This window comes from Amia ocellicauda, chromosome 19, assembly GCF_036373705.1.
Source record: "Amia ocellicauda isolate fAmiCal2 chromosome 19, fAmiCal2.hap1, whole genome shotgun sequence".
NCBI lineage: Eukaryota > Metazoa > Chordata > Actinopteri > Amiiformes > Amiidae > Amia > Amia ocellicauda.
In genome coordinates, this window is record NC_089868.1 from 22272710 (window position 1) to 22290991 (window position 18282).

Sequence of the window (18282 nt, forward strand, 5' to 3'; positions counted from 1 at the left end):
ACATGACAATGAGTTCACTGTACTAAACTGGCCCCCACAGTCACCAGATCTCAACCCAATAGAGCATCTTTGGGATGTGGTGGAACGGGAGCTTCGTGCCCTGGATGTGCATCCCACAAATCTCCATCAACTGCAAGATGCTATCCTATCAATATGGGCCAACATTTCTAAAGAATGCTTTCAGCACCTTGTTGAATCAATGCCACGTAGAATTAAGGCAGTTCTGAAGGCGAAAGGGGGTCAAACACAGTATTAGTATGGTGTTCCTAATAATCCTTTAGGTGAGTGTATATTTAAATTCTGTTGTCCTTGCAGCATTCTATGCAAATGTATCTTTCATAATTTCAGCATGTTGCTCTGATTCCATTACAGCAATATTTGAGAAAAAAAAATCAAACAATAACTCTGGATAATGTTGTTAAACTGAAAATGTAAATTATAGTTTTGTTGAATGGATTTAGTCGACAACCGGCTTTTACATCACTTGCTGAAAAAGGATGCACTATTTTTAATTACATCTTTGTTTTCGAGTTGCAGTTTAACACCGGATATCGTTATACATCGATCCACACTGCCCCGTAAAATGACTGCTTCTGAAAATGAAAACATTATTGAACTAGACTATGCCAGTTACAGTTTTTATACACAATTGCAAATTACTTTTCTGATACCGATACCTCGTTGGACAGAGTTTCCTCCCTTCTACCTCATGCAAATTTGGCAGCAACTGCATTTCTGAATTAATGATTAGCACATGCTTTGAAGTTTTGATCCAGGCCATATTCTATACCAGGGGTGTTCACCCTGTCCCAGTACAAAGGATCTTATGTTTTTTGTTCATGTTTGTACTTTTCCCCCTGTGTTTTAATCATGCATAATTCAATAAAACTATGAGGTTTGTAGGATCATGTCTCTTTGTATAGGATTGGCCAATTAATGGCTATTATTACTATTACTATTACTACAGATTTTGTATATATGGTTCCTTAACAGAGATGTAGGACCTGAAGTTATGCTTCCCTTTAAATTATTGCTTACCTTTTCAATCCAGCTATCTCATTAGACCTGATCCGTTGACCTATGTCGAAAAGGATGCAGAGAGTAGTGTTGGAAATCATACTGGAAGTGGACATGATGCCAAGGATGAAACTCAACTCTGATTGGTTCCTGTCAGATGCCACAGATGGGGAAAAACAAATTAACCAACAAAAAGCAACTTGCCTTAAGGTATTCAAGGGAAATAAAAACAATAATTGTCCTCATATCAAACAATAATTATATGTAAATGTTTTTGTTCACAATGTACAAAAGGCAATTTCGATGATGTTGTACAGAGACTTGAGTGCGTCTCTGTCAGAACACCCGTCAGCACTTTTTGAGTTGATTAATTTCATTTGTGTGATGCATCACAATCAGCTGTGGCCAAGTCCAAACTGGGAAAATACATTTTGAAGACCACCAGTGTATACAGTGATTGTATTGTATATGACACAATACAACACACTAATTGTGTTAAATCTAATACAATATATAACTTGTTTTTTTTCCAAGACACAATATTGAAAATACATAGCAGTAGTGTTTCATATTTTATGGCAGCAAGTCAGATACATTTAGCTTTGTATGTACAGTTTTATTATGAACTTTTTCTTATTTAATTACTGATGGTTTTGTAATGTACTCATCTAACTGAAAACAACAATATGTGATTATGTTTTTATACCAGTAGCGGCACACCAGGATATTAACAGTTAATTTAATTAAGCTACGGATTAAGCTATATTATGCATACTTTCAGTATTTTTTGTTTTTATTTTCAACATTACTATTTATATTACTATATATGCTAGAATACAAGAACACTGAACGATGTCCTTATCTTCTTTTCTGCTGATGAGATTAAGAATTGATTTGGATTCAGACATGATATCTTCATAACACTGAGACTAAGCATGTGAATAAAATGCCTAGAGAATTATATAAGGCCCCCCATCAGAAAGGGAATGATCATTGAAATATAGTAAACCTTGAAAATCATACATAATCATCGTAAATAATAGTTGATTTAAACTTACCTGCATTGCTGTCTGTTGCAGTATTGGTTACAGTATATATATATAAATACATGATATACATGTCATATAAGGATGTAGCATATCATGTATTTTTGTCTTTACAAGAACATTTTCACACAAACGTTACCCATTTCTATTAAAGAAACACGCACAATACACCTATATCGGTTCTATTGACTTTTTAAACAATTACCTGCTTTACTCCTTAATGTACCTACATTGCTTAGACCTTTATTAATCATACACCATTCCATATTAAAATTCACAATTATTCGTTTTTTAAAATAATGAAATCTTTACATTTTATTTTTACTTTAGTTTGATTTGGTAAGTGATAAGAATAAAAAGCTAACAACCGAAATAATAAATAATGCTTACATAATTGGAAATCCATGATAATATTCCACTTACAATTACACAAGCCACCAGCTGCCCACAGGATCTCTAATATTCGGTTTTTAACCACCATATGTGCACAATAATTTTGTATTCATATTTAATATATGAGGGATGACCTTAGGCTCAAAGATAAGTAACCTAATGCAAATTTATTTTTCTCATTAAAAAATGTGTTTTTAATTAATCACCCTGCGAGTTATGGCTGCAATTATAATGACTTGACACTGGAATGTTGCCACGTGATTTACCGCTAATAGTTTATTCCTGTAAACAGAATTCAGAAAGAAATATATCGATGGTATGTTGTTTGTGAAAGCGTCTAATCGGATGAATGCTGTGTATCACCCTTAATATATTCATCATGATTTACAGGTCATATTGCGAAAGTTAGGCTTGTATAATTTATATTGGAATTTTAATGTATCAACAACTGCAAATAATTGAAATGAGGCTGGGAGACCTACAGCAACGAAAGTCAGGTGGAAATATTGCTAATGCTGAAAAATATGTACCCTCAAATTTGTTTTTATATATATTGCAGGAGAACGATTTGTAATTATGAAACTGTAGATACATATTTTAAGAATTTGAATCATCATCTTTCTTAAGATAAAAAAACACATGGCACTTGTATACCAGGGAGAAGAGTTCTGAAGCCAAATCCATGACGTCCAGTGGAAGGGCATCTATTGACGCTACATAAAGTCATGTGTCCGTAACAAAAAGCAACTCTGCAAACCTACTGGCTCTTTGTTTGGGCCAGTGATGCTCAGTTCTCAGATCGTGTTGGAGTGCAGAGTCATCTTCCTTGAACCATCTGCAAGCCATAACAAAACAATCTGTCCTCGTGGTGTGGGAGGCTGGCAGCGCTCAGAGGAACTGTCTGTTCTGTCTAATGAATTAAGACTCCCCAAGAGGCAGTTTATTTTGCTATCTTTGGCACCGGTCACCCATTCGAAGACAGCTGTACTTGTATGGGGTGGCGATGGTGTAGAGGTGTAGCTGTAGGCAGGGGCAGAGTGGATGGATTTCCCAGAGAGATACCGAGCTCTTCAGCGGATGTCGGTCATGTTGTTGCGTACGGGTGTTTGTGGAGACTTCCCTGGATTTAAACTCCTTCACTCTGCTCCCCCTACTCCCAAAGTATGGACCTCTTATTTGTTTAGGCTCAGAAACTTATGTTTTTTGTATTTATTTATTTGTTTATTTATTTAACTTTACTTTTATTTTAACTAAACCAAGCAGAGTACAATACCTGATCTCAGACCTGACTTTACTGTATGTGATACGAATAAAACCTTTTTGTATTTCATTCTGGAGTGTCTTTTCCTTTCCACCTATGTTTGTCCAGACATAGCATATCCAGTCAGTGTACACGTACTATATGTTGTGTATTGAATTAGAAAGCATGAACATCTTACCAAAGCAAAGGGAAACGAATATGGGTCAATGCATCAAGAGATTGTATAAATAATAAAAAATAAATACCTGGTTTTTATCTAACACTTAATTTCCATGAAGAGAAATACCCAAGGTGTATGTGTGTTGTATGTTCCTTAAAAGCATCCAACCACAAACTGTTATAAATGTCTTTTTCCTTTTACTTGGAATCTCACACAGTGCCTCTGAAAACCTAACAAAAGTGACAGGCCGCGGCATTGTATTTTAATGTTACAGTCATTTCCAGAGTGCTGCTTCAATCAACACACTAAGCACACAACAGGACAGACATAAGGAAATCCCCTCGGAGAGAAGAGAACAGGATTCAATGTGTGACATTTACGCATCCCGGGGGAAGTTGAGTTTATCTTATGTGGAAAACTGAAGCAACAGTGAAAATTACAGCATAGTTTAAAGAAAAATGTTTTTCTGTATAAAGAAGCATTTAAAAAGTCTGTATAGAGATTGACATGAAAAAAAATTCTTCATATTTAACTATATCTAATGTAAAAATGTTGTGATCGAGGTCATTCATCACATTAAATTATTCAGACAGCTCAGGCTTATTTTTAATGCTCTGGATTTCTAAGTTGGGTAATTAATTGCATTATTACTGATTATACATACTTTTTTGCAGGAGATACATGAAATCAAAGGCATCCCCCAAACAATTTGGATTCAGCCTTTTAATAAAAAATTGGGACGCAGCCAATGTCATCTGCTTGAATCATGTTAACTAATAATTAATACAATAAACCACAAATGGTAAAACACTGTCTGTTGCACATGCACTTTATTTGCACTATTATACCATACTATTAAAAATATATCTGTATAGCTTTTTATTCAAATGAAGTCTCAATTCTGATTGTTGTCCATGAGTTCTCAAGTGTAGGAGCCTTAAATCAGAAGTGGGAAAGCTGTAAAGCAGTGTTTTGGGGATTTCTGCTCACTGTGCACATTTTTTGAGCTCCAGCTGAGTCTCCTGTCACTGTTTTGTGTTACTTGTAGCAGAATCTTTTCAAGGTCATAGTTTGTTGTTTACAGCAGCGCGGAGTTGGTTGTATTATTTTCTGGGCACAATACTCCCCTCAGAAACTGATATCAACGTTTTTCATTTTCTACGAGGAACTGGATTCTTCTCACTAGGTCAATGTCTAGTTATCCCCTTGTTATTTGCACTTGGAGTCGAGCTGAAAAGTGTATTCTATTAATGCAGAAAATTAAGCTTTGAGTTGTATTGGTGATATTATGCTTCTTCCAATTTTGAGAGAGATGAGTTAGAGGAGATAATAATTATCTTTTGATAGTGTTTTGAATTCCTTTTTCTGACTAACAAGTTGCAGGAAAATGTTGAAAGCTTAAAGATAGCTATAGAGAAACACACACACACACACACACACACACACACACACACACACACACACAAACACACACGCTGAGGCTGACTAGCCCAGGAGATTTGCCTTAGATTTTTTATGCACAAAGGAAATTACATTATAATATCATATTTGGTTTTTGAGATGCTGGCGTTTGGCTGTGACTTCTTCTCTGAAGAGAAACATTTGAAATGGCTTAATTTGAAGGGATTCTTTCAGGCAAGCACATACACATACTCATCAATATGCAGAGAGAGGGTGGGGGTGGGGGGGCTTTTATACTTAGCACACCAAAGCTTTTACATCTAATATATATTTTTTTAAATGTCATGACTTTTGCTCATTAAAATAAGGTGATCTGATTAGCTTCACACAGAGAATAAATGGAAGTCTACCCGTGAGGTGCACATACCGCACATTTGTTAAAGAAGAAATATGCAACCTGTTTTGAAGGTAAATTATTTTGAAATGACAAGTCTGACTTAATTGCTAGATTACTCTTGATTGCCTGTGAGACTCTGGTGGTTTGTGCATCATGCATTTCGACACTCCTGCAAGACAAGGATAAAAAAAGAGTTAAACTTTTGAAATGCTGTCATACAAACGATCCATTTCCAAATTAGTTTCCTCGAATGGTAAAATTTACTTGGTCTAGGGTGGTTATAATGTTTAATTATATATGTGTTTTTTCATGTCATTTTTTTTTTATACATCATAAATTCACACTCTTTGCACAGAAATACTTCAGAATGATTTTGAAATTAATCAAGCGGTGTTTCAAATCAATACTTAATTAAATTCTGCCAAACTAAAAGGACATTTGACAGCAGGCCGAGTATCAATGTGTTGCTTGCGCTGTGATTTACAGAACCAAGGCAAGATATTATCACTTCGCTGTAAATCTGACTTTGAAGTTAGTATTTTATATTCCGCAAATATGGTACAGTACCATAAACAAGAGTGAAAAGGTGTATCCAAAAAAACATAATCATACCGAGAAGGAAATGATAATCATACCAGATTGAAAAAGCTATAGTTAAATGTGTTTCCCAGAGTGTGATTTATTAGGGCACCTGCACTGGATGTATTCAGATGCTGTTGTTGTTGTTGTTGTTATTATTTGCTTTTATTCACATATTGTAACAAAGCAGTAAATGATTTATGTACTAGAAATAGTAAAATACTTTTCTATTGTTAGTCTATCCATTTTTTAATCAAATCAAGGCTACTTAGCATGACATTATACCTGCACTACTTGCCACTGTCCTTGGTAGAAATTGTTGAACAGTCGTAGTGTAGGTAAGACATATTATATTGGCTTCCACGAGGTGGCGTACCGCATGTTTATTATGAATGGATGGGGAGCACAAGCCAGCAGCAGGATGTTCTGTTTTTCTCCCTGATTTCATGAGTGGAAGATTAGTCAGCTCAATAATCGTCGTGCTGTACTCATCATTGTGCTTTTGTTTTTGTTTATTTGAAGTCCTGATACTGCATCAGCTGATAGAAATGGCTCATCTCACTGGTCTCTTTAGTACACGTCCCAGAGATACACATTTACAGCTTAATTCTTTCTTAGTTACATTTCTGATGCAATAACAATGCCAGTATTTTTGAGTATTTGTTCCAACCAGTAGTTTTAGGTTTGCGGTGTTGTCTAATGAATGCCTATTTGTAACAGTTTGGTGAAGGTGATAGTATCCAGATACATTGTGCACTGTGGTATTACAACTGACATTTTTAGCGTCCCCTATTTTCATCTGAAGAAATATTGGGGCAAATATCAAAAACAGCCCACATATTCCCAAACACAACCAATTTATATTTCACACAAACGCCTATCAACATGTTTGTCAGATACCTCATGAAACATTCCTTTTTATTGAAGCCTTGACTGCAAAATCAATTCTAGTTAGTGCACCTCCAAGAACATTAAAAACACTGCTGTGAAAGATGGTAATTTAATTATGAGACATTAATCAGATGACAAATAACACAATGTGCAATGGATTTGTTAATTCATCATACAAACTCAATTAAACTGTTTTGCTCATGTCTTGCTAAAGTATTAAACTCGGGTCTGGAATGAAAATGATACACCGCCAGCTCTCGTTTTGATAAACACAGATTCAATTAAACGGTCTGTCAAAAACTGTTATTTTTAATATATATTTAAATACTTAAGTATATCTATATGTATTTACATTTGAAATTATTTTTCCCCTTTTAAAACACACCCAGTGTTGATGAAGAATTACTAGGAATTATATAAAAACTCTTTTCTCAGTGTGCTACTCCAAATCCAAAAGATTGCTAATCTAGTCAAGTAACATCCGTACCTCTCCTGAGGGGATTGTAAATTCCCATTCCCAATTAGCACGAGGAGTCAGCCAAGACTTTTAAGAAAGCACAAGTTGTAGTATTGTCGTACACAGGTCAAGGTTATGCCCTTTGTTGGTGCATTATTTGCTTTAACACTGCTTTAATTACAATTAATGAAAGTTAATTAGGAAGAATGCTTTCCAATGAGAGGTGAAGTCCAGGAAACATTAACTCTTGAACTTCTCAGCGAGGCAGGTTTGATCACCACAGATAAACGTTGATTAGAAATCTCATTCCTTCATAATTAAAATGATTTTGTTCTATTCTGCAGTTACGGCAGCGTTCGAATGACCTTTTCACTCTGTTACTCAGTTGAAAATAATGTAATTTCTTTTGTCATCCAAATCTACTGAAATGACTGCATCTGCTTTTTCTTGGTGTGTCGACAACAGGAACATGGTTGTGAGGCCCACAGCACACCACTGCTGATGAATTATTTTCAAAATAACCTCTTCTCCCATTTTCGCAGTTTATCCCTGAAAACAATTATGCAAATCTAAAAATACAGTCTGGAACACTGCTTTTGGTTATTTGAATTTGTTGCCTTTCCCAGAAAGGCTAAACAACCCTTTCATATCTGTCAGATTAATATTTGTAGTCATCAGTTTTAAGGTTTCACAAGCTTACAGTTTTGCTGATGAATAAATTTTAATGCTTGTAGAACTTGAGTTAATATCCACCTATGCAGTACAAAGCACTGTCATTTGCTTAGTCTTTTGGCCACCAGGATTATTCAAATGGTCTTTTCAGGGTTATCAGCTAAACTACTAATCTAATCAGACTCTAACTTATACATATTAGTTTTCTGATAAACACTCCTTCCTGTGTAAGTGTATTAGTCTGTATCTGTATTTGCAAATACGTCCTGATTGAACAAATATTAGTAATGACAATAACTTGGGTCTGAGGGAGAGGAGGCACACATACAAAAAACAAAAAAGAAAATAAGAAGTGTAGTTTCGTTATATCAAAAGAAAAAGTATGTGTTCTTGACAGATTTATTTAAAAACAATTTATATCAAAACGTATTAAAGTGGATTCATCACGTCACCTGGAAACAGCACATCGCATGCATAATTGTTTTTGGTGATGACAGTATAATGTTGTTGACTGCTCTTATAGACTGGAACAACAGACAGCAATAGAATAGAACAAACAGAATAGTATTACTTATTTCTATAAATAACCTTCAATAAAAAACAGAAAAAGCATAATTACTTTGTGAAAATGAACTACCTTCTATTTGATCTCACTACTTTATGTAGGTTTTTGCAACGTTTCTAAAAAAAACAAGAAAATCAATTGGGAAAATATTATTTCTTTCTGGATACTTATTGCCTATATTTTTGCTGTAAGAAAAGAATAATGCCAGCTTATTGCTGTTCCATTCCCTGTGATTGTCCTTTAATACAGCAAAGACCTTTAATAAAGGGACGACAATATGATGCTTCAGTGGAAAACTTTACATTTTTTCAAAATGAGTTATTGATTGTTTTCTTTTATTTCTTGTGGCGGAGTGTATGAAGAATATCTTGGCATTCACAATCTTTTGTATATTTAAAGGGATAAACACTAAGTTTTGTAGCAATGTTTAATTATTTGGGTACAAGCACAAATATAAATCCAATCATGACTAATGCCAAAAGCACAAACTAAACTTTTAAAAGGTAACCCAATTCATTTTAATATTTTACCTGGGCCAGAATTTGAACACGAATAGGTATTTCATGCTTTTGTTCTCCCTAAAACTACTACATCAATTTAAAACCAGATTAACAGGATTAACTCCAAATTAAATCACTGTTTTATTGTATTTTTATTTCATGAACTGTTTGACGAAGGTCAGCTATGACTTCTGTTTCACATCAAGGTCCTAAACCAAAAATCCCTTCTGCTCTCACAACAAATCAAAGGATGATATAGAATAACAAATCCACTGAGATTATGTGATAAGCAATCTGAGATACACGACCCATCCTTTGAAAATCCAACCAGCAGTGGGTAGCAAGAGACGCTCCTCATTGTGTACCAGGGCACGTTATATTCAAAAGATTACGTACCGGCAGTCAGACACACGCTTAATCCCTTGTACAGTCAATTAACTTCAATTGAAGACACAGAGAATCTGATGAGACTTGAAAAAGGTTGAGTAACTCCTGCAATAACTCTTCATTAGTTCAGAGCAGGTCGGGCACCAATCAGAACACCTACTTTTCCAATGCCTGTGCTCTTACCTTTCCACTAACATTTCTCAAACAGATTACTTTGAAAAAAGGAGATGATTTGAGTTCCCTTCTCCCAGAGGTCGTTGACTTATGCAAATTTAACAGATAGACTGTAACAGTGTGTCTGTGGAGAAAGTGATGGTGTGATTGTGCGTGTTCCACTGATTAATGCTATCAAGTTTTGGTGAAAGCTGTAACGCACAGGTTTTTAATATATACAGTGGTCTGAACTAGCCGTTGCAGTTGTGAACTGGACTGCCTTGTGAGATTAAATTATACCCCGGAGTGGCACTGACGTCACAGCGTATGAGTGGGTTACGTTCAGGTCACTTAGAGTAAACCATCGGTAAAGTCTTTAGCTCGGAGTCCTTGGCGGAGGGCTTACTGGGACACTTTCACAGGGATTGGTTCAGAATAGCCGACATCAGCTTAACAAGGTCTGACGATTGGTCAGGGCACAGCAGATTTGATGTGCTCTGTTGATTGTGAGGACAGACGCTAGGTGAAAGGTACAGTCTTTTTATGGATGACTGGCTGCCAGTTCAATGCAAAGAAACAGAACATCAAGCCTCAACTCATGGCCAATAATCAGACATGCACCTGACCAGGGGATTGGGTTTAGAATGTATAGCTAGGGCATTACACAAAATCCATCCATATATAATTAATATATGACCAAAATTACAAAAAACAGGTTATATAATAAACATTTTTCTTAGGGAATTTGAATACTTTTATTCTGGCTTAGTAAATTCAAACAAGACTCAAGTTGTGTGTGACTGTGAGTACCAGTAAAGCAGGAGCATATAATACAAAAAGGAATCACATTAAAAATAATAATTACATACCGCCGTCTAAAGGAGCAGAATTCTTGATGGATCTAATAAGTGCACTCATAAGCAGAAGCAATGCAATTGAATATTTTATCCCATATTGAGTTCATTTTTCATGTGTCCCTGAAAATACCAAAGATTCTTCAAAATAATTGCATCTTTAAAACATGGAAGCACAAGAAATCTCCCACAGAAGTATGTCTAATGCAGAATTCGGATTTAATAGGAAAGGAATTTAATTGGAGGTTTGAATTCAATTGATTTCCTTTTTTATGTAATCCTTCAAAGCACTGACCACGTTCTGCTGTAAAAAGAAAATCCTTTACCACAATCCTTTCACAGACTATCACCTAATGTTTTTAATTGAATCATATTAATTATACTTTCAATTAAACAAATAAACATATTGACTGTATAACCTCGTTGTGTAGGGCAACTGTGTGTCTATAATAATAATAAAAAAGCTTAGTTTGCTGTATTTGCTATGCTAAGCAACCTATTTTGCATGAGAAACTACACAAATCCTCTCAATTTTGTTTGTGTTGGGGTCAAGGAAATACTCACTGAGACTCACTGACCAATGCAATAATTGATCAGTCTAGGCCTATGAGTTTCGGTGTGCTGTGATGTGATTACATAACATTTTTAATCTTAAATTGTTACATGAATAAAAGAGTGACAGCAGTCTAGTTTGTTTGTTTGTTTCAACCAGACTTACTATAAATGGTTTGAAGTTACTATAATAGTTTTTAATTGTTCTGTTTTTAGTTAGCACAGGCCTGAATAACAACAATAATGATGATGATGATGATGTAAATATCCATGCTATCCCTGTTTGTATTAGCGAAACACCTGGCTATACAATGCATTAGACACTAACAGAACATAGCTTCTTTAGAAAACCTCCCCTGGTTTAATCTGTCAACCCATCTGTCTCATTTCTATATTCACAGTGGCTCCATCATACTACCGCATCCTAAGGGGGAAAATTAGCTTGCTTTGGTGTTTCCAAACAGCTTAAGGAACAAAAGAAACAGTGCCTACTGTAAATTGCACTTCAGCGCTGCTGCAAGTCACAACTCAAATTGCTCCCATGTCTTTCCTTCCTTTTTTTTTATTAAAGATACATGTAAAAAAGATGATTGAACAATTATGTAATACATAGCTGGTTGCCTTGCTAAATGTATTCTTACACTTGCAATAACGACCAATTTAATAACTGGGCTTGCAGATTTCTTGGCAGAATTAATCACATTGATCATATTCTGAACATCTCCACATGGATGAATCAGTCAGGAACCTGCATCTGTGCAATTGGGAAGCAGAATGTCTGGATCTTTTCCTTACTGGTATATTAAATAACAACAACAACAACAACTAATGTCCCATTTTCATATCCACGTACTCACAGACGGTATTGACATACTGTATTTTTATTTTTTTAGCTGGAAACAGAATACAATAGATTTTAAAATGACATCCTTAGGGAGGGAATTATTTCCTTTGCGGACATGCTCAACTAATTAACAGAATTTCTATTTTTCATTTTAATAATCGTGTTTCGGTTACAAGTCATGCTGTAAATGCTCTGAAAAGGTATTAAAAACAATCCTGGGGGGACTGCGCACAGAGTAAACCCAGATATTACATTCAACTAAGGTGCTCGAATATTCACTTGCATTCCATGCTAGTTATGTTCTGTTATTTCATGTGGTTTGATCATGTTCAAATAAAAAATAGATCAATTTGACAGCATAGAGAGCGTAGAGAAACAATCAGTCTATATGGGATGCCAATAAGGTATAGGAAACATGAAGTTATTTGTAAATGTAACCAAAGCATCTACTTTTATGACAGACCTAATATAATAGAGTCAACCAAGAACCTTTGACATGATTCCTTTCTAAGCATGCACACTCCCCTTTATGTATATCAACTTTGTTCTGAGTTCTTGGTCATGTCGGAGCTGTGCAAAACTACTAAAGACATTTCCTCAGACACTTTGCTGACACATATGCACTCTACAGCGTCACCTATTTAACATAAGATAGTTCAGAACAGAAATAGATGCATGACAAACAAAAAATATAATCAATATCTGTGTCAATGCCAAGTAAAAACGTGTACTAGAAATGTTATCGACTGTAGTTCTTGTCAAACTAACTTTCCCTTGAATAATTATTTTAAATGTAAGAAATTAATATTCACACTACTCTAGTGCTTTGCTGCAGTGTCTCTGCAGAGCTTTCACTGCCAGATCTGCGGTTGGGAGGACCGTCCCAAGTGGATTGGTTGTTTCTATGGTGATGCTCATCTTTTGAGTCATGCTCGTGATGCGGAGGGATGCTTGTGGGACAATTCGTATAAAGTTAGCTAATGGATGGAGCTTTTCTTTGCCACAATCCTCTAGAAGAAAGGAGAACAGGTATTTCCCTGTGAATAAGTAAACGTCCGTTTTTTTTTGCTTGGCCTATTTAAGATTACTTTATATATGAAATTAAAATGAGAAAATACATTTGCTTTAATAGGTGTCTGCTGAAAATGTCCTATTCCATGTATTAGAATTAAAAACCTTGATATGAAATTGAATTTAGGGTTAAAGGGCTGCAGGAGAGATTCTATAATAAATTGACATAATTAGGTGCATGTAATACCCTGTACCTGCCAAGACAAAATATCAACAGAGTGCCAAACAGTATCAACTGCAGACAGGCCTGTAGTATTGACACAAGCTAGCATTGCACAAAAACAGAGCCGGAGCATGAAAATAAATAGCTGAGATCGACACTGTAAGCTATTTACTGTTCAGTGTGGAAGAGGAATGTACATTAAAAAGTTAATCATCCCAAACCGGCAAACACGAGTACGTACAATACAGTACACGGCCCAGGAGAACACCTCGGATGAGAAATGACACCCCATTACATGCTCCTTTTCACTGGTCTGCATAATAAAGTTTCAGATGGACATGTATTTATTTCATAACTTTCATGCCATTATGTGTTTTTGCAGGGGGAAAAAATAATAATGGTGCATTGCTTTTCAGAAAAACTATTTTATTTTAAATTACCATTAGATTGGCCCCTCTACTGCAGATTTCATAGAGCGACTGGAGAGTAAAGTCAAAGAAAAGACACTCGTCATATATTAGATGGGTTATGGATAAAATTTCCCCTCAGTTCTTTCCATAGAGAACCAAGCAGGCATCGAATAAATAGCAAGTACACATATGTAAATGTGCATGCAAATTAGCAACAATACAAGATGGGCATTAAAGAAGTTGTATATATTTTAATAGTAACACGCTAGAAACATTATTTATATTACAATGACATTTTCCGCATTACATGGCAAGTATTGGCGAACAGGTAATAAATCATCAAACCTCACAGTAGATGCTCTTTGAAGGGAAGTTATACATATGTATATTTTATACACCACATCCAAGTACTGCTCATAGAAGCACCTATTTATCCGATGACAAATCTAATTTTCGAGGGAGACAACCTTCATCAACCGATGGCTTTCACTTCTTTATGTTCAAAATACATTAATTTAAAGATCATTTATACCTACCACTGTATAGGAACATTAGACTGCAGGACTGTCTATTTGATACGTTGTATTTTAAAGTGTCCAATACTTGGTAAGGACAGACAACACATTCATCTCACCTGGACTCATTAATGAATATGCAGATGCCTACTGAAGCACTTCATTAATTGGTAAACATCCTTTTCTCAAGATAATCACTACATTAATTAAAGTCTGTTGCAAAGAGGACAAATGTAGTTTTGTTGAAATTCATATTGGTAAGAACAACTACACTTTAGGTATAGAAATAAAAACACATTAACGGTCCCTTTAATCACTGTGATGGTTTCTAGTACCGCTGGACGTCTTCTAAAGCAGATTCAGCTCTGCCAAGAAGTGCTAAAACTAGGGCACATTTCCTGTAAATTACATTTTATGCCATGGCAAACATTCATCTATTTCTTAATCTCAGAGATGAATTTATTGCACATCCCAAGATTTCATGACACCCAATAGGCCGGCAAAGATTACTACTTTATTTATTTTGGACAGAAGATTTTCCTAATTGACTCTCTCTCCATTCAGCATAGACTCGGAGATCTGACTAATCGCAGACAAAATCGAGAAATACGCCAAGAAAATTCAGTTTAAAGCCTGAAAATTAAGTATGCAACTGGAAATCTCCAGGTGCCCTTGAGAAGTAAAATATCCTCATGCCATTGCAGTCTGACAATATAAAACAAGGGTGACTTTTCCCCCGCAGTGAAAGTGAGCGAACTGTTTCTCGATGATATGCAGCACTGGAATTTATTCTCCTTCTCCAAAACAACTCCATCACTTTGTGGGTTTCACAAAATGAATGCACAGAGACATACTTCATAGATTAACATCCACAAGTTCTCCGTATAATGCAGGGGGTCAGCATTTATTTTGCTCGAGCTGACACCAATTTAACACAGAGAACATGTATATATTAGATTGTAGGCACCTCCTGTCTGGCTTCTAAGCTTATATGATACTTATATATGCTTCCAATAACATACAAACAGTCCTCACTTGCAACTTTGCGGTGCCAAAAGCGTGAATCATGTTTCCAAAGGACACAAGTGTGCTCTGTCTCTATTCCCATGTGTGTGTTTATATTGTTGTACTGAGGAAAACCCCATACTTCTCAGAAAGTAGCAGTAGGCTGGGATCACTTAAATATCCTTCTTTCATTGTGTATACAATTGGTATTTACCAATGGAAATACAGACGGGTGACAAATTAAAGGAAAAGCCTGAATAAATGAGTGGAGGAACATAACAAATGCAGATGCCTCCAAACAATCAAGCAATTAACATCCTATCATGCTCTGTGGCATGTATACAAATGCTGAGCAGGCCCAGTTGACCTTGATTTTGGATCAAGTTGGCTAGAGGAAAGGATGTAAGTGACTTTGTTAGAGAGGGCATTATTGTGGCACCATAGGCACTGGTCTACAGAGATGTGGAAAAAGTGATATGTCAGATGAGTCATCCTTCACCATATTCTCGCAAGTGGGCGTGTGCATGTGTGGGACACCAAGAGAACGGGACAGGCCTGACTGCTGGACCCCTACAGTGAGGGGGTCCGGAGGCTCTGTTATGCTGTGAGGGGCATTTTCCTGGCATGGTCTGGGTCCACTTGTCCCCTAAAAGGGAAGGGTCACTGCAAATCATTACACAGTTACAGTATTCTGAGTGATCACCTTTATCCTGTGGTGACACATTTCTCTCCTGATGGGAGTGGTCTCTTCCAGGACGACAATGCCCATCCACAGGGCACCAGGGTCACTGAATGGTGTGATGAGTATGAAAATGATGTGACTCATATGCTATGGCCTTCGCAGTCTCAACCCAATTGAACACCTATGGGAGATTGTGGACCGACGTGTTAGACAGCGCTCTCCACCACCATCATCAAAACCCCAAATGAGGGAATATCTTTTGGAAGAATGGTGTTCATCCCTCCAGTAGAGTCCAGAGACTCGTAAAATCTGTGCCAAGAGCATTGAAGCTGTTCTGGCAGCTCGTGGTGCCCAACACTTCACTGACACACTGTGTTGGTTTTTCCTTTAATTTGTCACCCGTCTGTATCTTAGGAAAGTTCATTAAGCTTGTGCAACACTTTATATTTTATTTAGGTGTTACACTTTAGATTCTTCAGTGTTTTAACTAAGGTGAGAAAAGGTAATGACAGTAATAGTTCATCGTATGAGCAGAAACGAAAACATAAAATAAAACTCATAATGAACTATGGCCAAACATACCGTATCTGTTGTATTTTCGTACTCCAGGCACTATCAATTCTGATCTGTATTTCTAGGCAAGTTTGTCAAACTGAGTGCTGAACACACCTGGTTCCCTGAAGAAAAAATGCATTTTAATGCTCCTGCAAGGCTGGGGGCTAGGACCCATCAAATGATTGACAAATGCTTTAATTTTTGATGTTGCTCATGGTTATCTATCCTACTCTGTCAGACGCCTATCTTTTCCAGCATGAAATATCCAGCCCTCACACCTAATTCATGTGACACTGTAAAGTCTTTTAAAGGAAGGGGTACACATGTATATAAGAGAAAAAAGAGTTTATAGAACACCGTATCATGCACATTATTTTGAGGCCCTGCAGTTGTCATTGCGCACTGGCGAAAAATAAAGATAAAAATAAAAATCAGTTCATGTGGTAGACCAGAAAATATTATTTATCAGATTAAAAAAATATATAATTTCAGTCTATTAAAACTAATGAACTGACTTCCTAAATAATTAACCAATAGCTTTCTCTCTTTTAAAAGTTGCAGTCCAATATGGATTCATTATTTAGCATGCCTCAAGGATAGATATAAGAATCAAATCTAATATGTTCCTCTCTGTATTTTTCTTTTCTTTGAATACAGACCTCTAGGGTGTTTTGATCCAGATAAGTGAAAGCCCCAGAGAAGTACTTTGATCTGCATGTCATGATTCCCCCCATCCCCTTCTTTTAATTTGAAATCGAATCATAACATTGAACTCCGTATATAAATAAAGACATTTGCACACTGCTTATTTTCTTTTCTATGGTATGGTTTGTTTGAAAGGAGCTAAATACACAAAATTAATCATGTAGGTCCAACATAAAAGTGGTGATACATCACAAGTGAAAAGAACAAAGGAATAATGTTGGGCATATGGCAAGTTTGTTTCCCACGTGTAACAGATGCAAAATGCAAGATGCAGTAGGGGATAATTGTAAGTGACGAGCCGAGAGAGACCCGGACAACTTAGTTCTCTCTAGCCCGGGCGGCGCTGGCCAATTGGGTGCGAGTGCTCCCGGTCACAATCAGCTAAAGACATGACCTGGGATCAAACCGGTGAACCGCAGCTCATAGATCATGAGCTTTGAGTTTTGTTTGGTGCTTTTGTTTTGATTGTTTGCTGGGTAGGTTGTTTTGCTTTGTTTATTCATATTTAAAATACCGATACATAGGTCTCTGAGAATCAACCCCGTTAAACTACAAAGGAGTTGAATTAGGTCATTAAAACCTGAGGAGGAACACAAACCTGATGACACTGCAAAACTGCAGGACTGAAGTCGTGCACCTCTGCCCCCGCATACATTGTTTTAACTACAGTGCGGAAAGCATCCTTTTTTCTTTCCTTCTCTTCAAAATCTGAAAGCTGATGATTTCACATTTGACAGGATTGTTTACATTTGAGTCGCATTCAAGTTTCATGCCCTAACTTTACACCACGAGCTTTGCTGTGACCTTGGGATCTGCCAGAATGAATGTAATTAGAAACCTAATTCATCTCACCCTGTACACAGCCAATCAGAGATGACAATTATGTGTTGAAAGACCAGCATTTTGCAGCTCGGTTCAGCAGCAGTATGGGAATATTATAGTGGGGATGGCCTGACCTGAACAGGCTAGGGAACCTGTTGTTTACGTGAAGACAGCCAAGGAGAACTGATAATCATACCAATTCCAATTCCAGAAGAAAACGAAAAA

The 18282-nt window shown here is 36.3% G+C and overlaps 1 protein-coding gene across 1 annotated transcript in view; it reads left to right on the forward strand.

The window, feature by feature from the left end:
• The window catches only part of kcnt2a (potassium channel, subfamily T, member 2a), a 39259-nt gene extending 35473 nt beyond the window's left edge, over positions 1–3786 (forward strand). The window contains exon 28 of the mRNA XM_066692247.1: positions 1052–3786. Within this exon, the coding sequence (XP_066548344.1) occupies positions 1052–1160 (109 nt within the window). The 3' untranslated portion in view covers positions 1161–3786. The remainder of the gene's footprint in view (positions 1–1051) is intronic.
• Positions 3787–18282: the final 14496 nt, after the last annotated feature.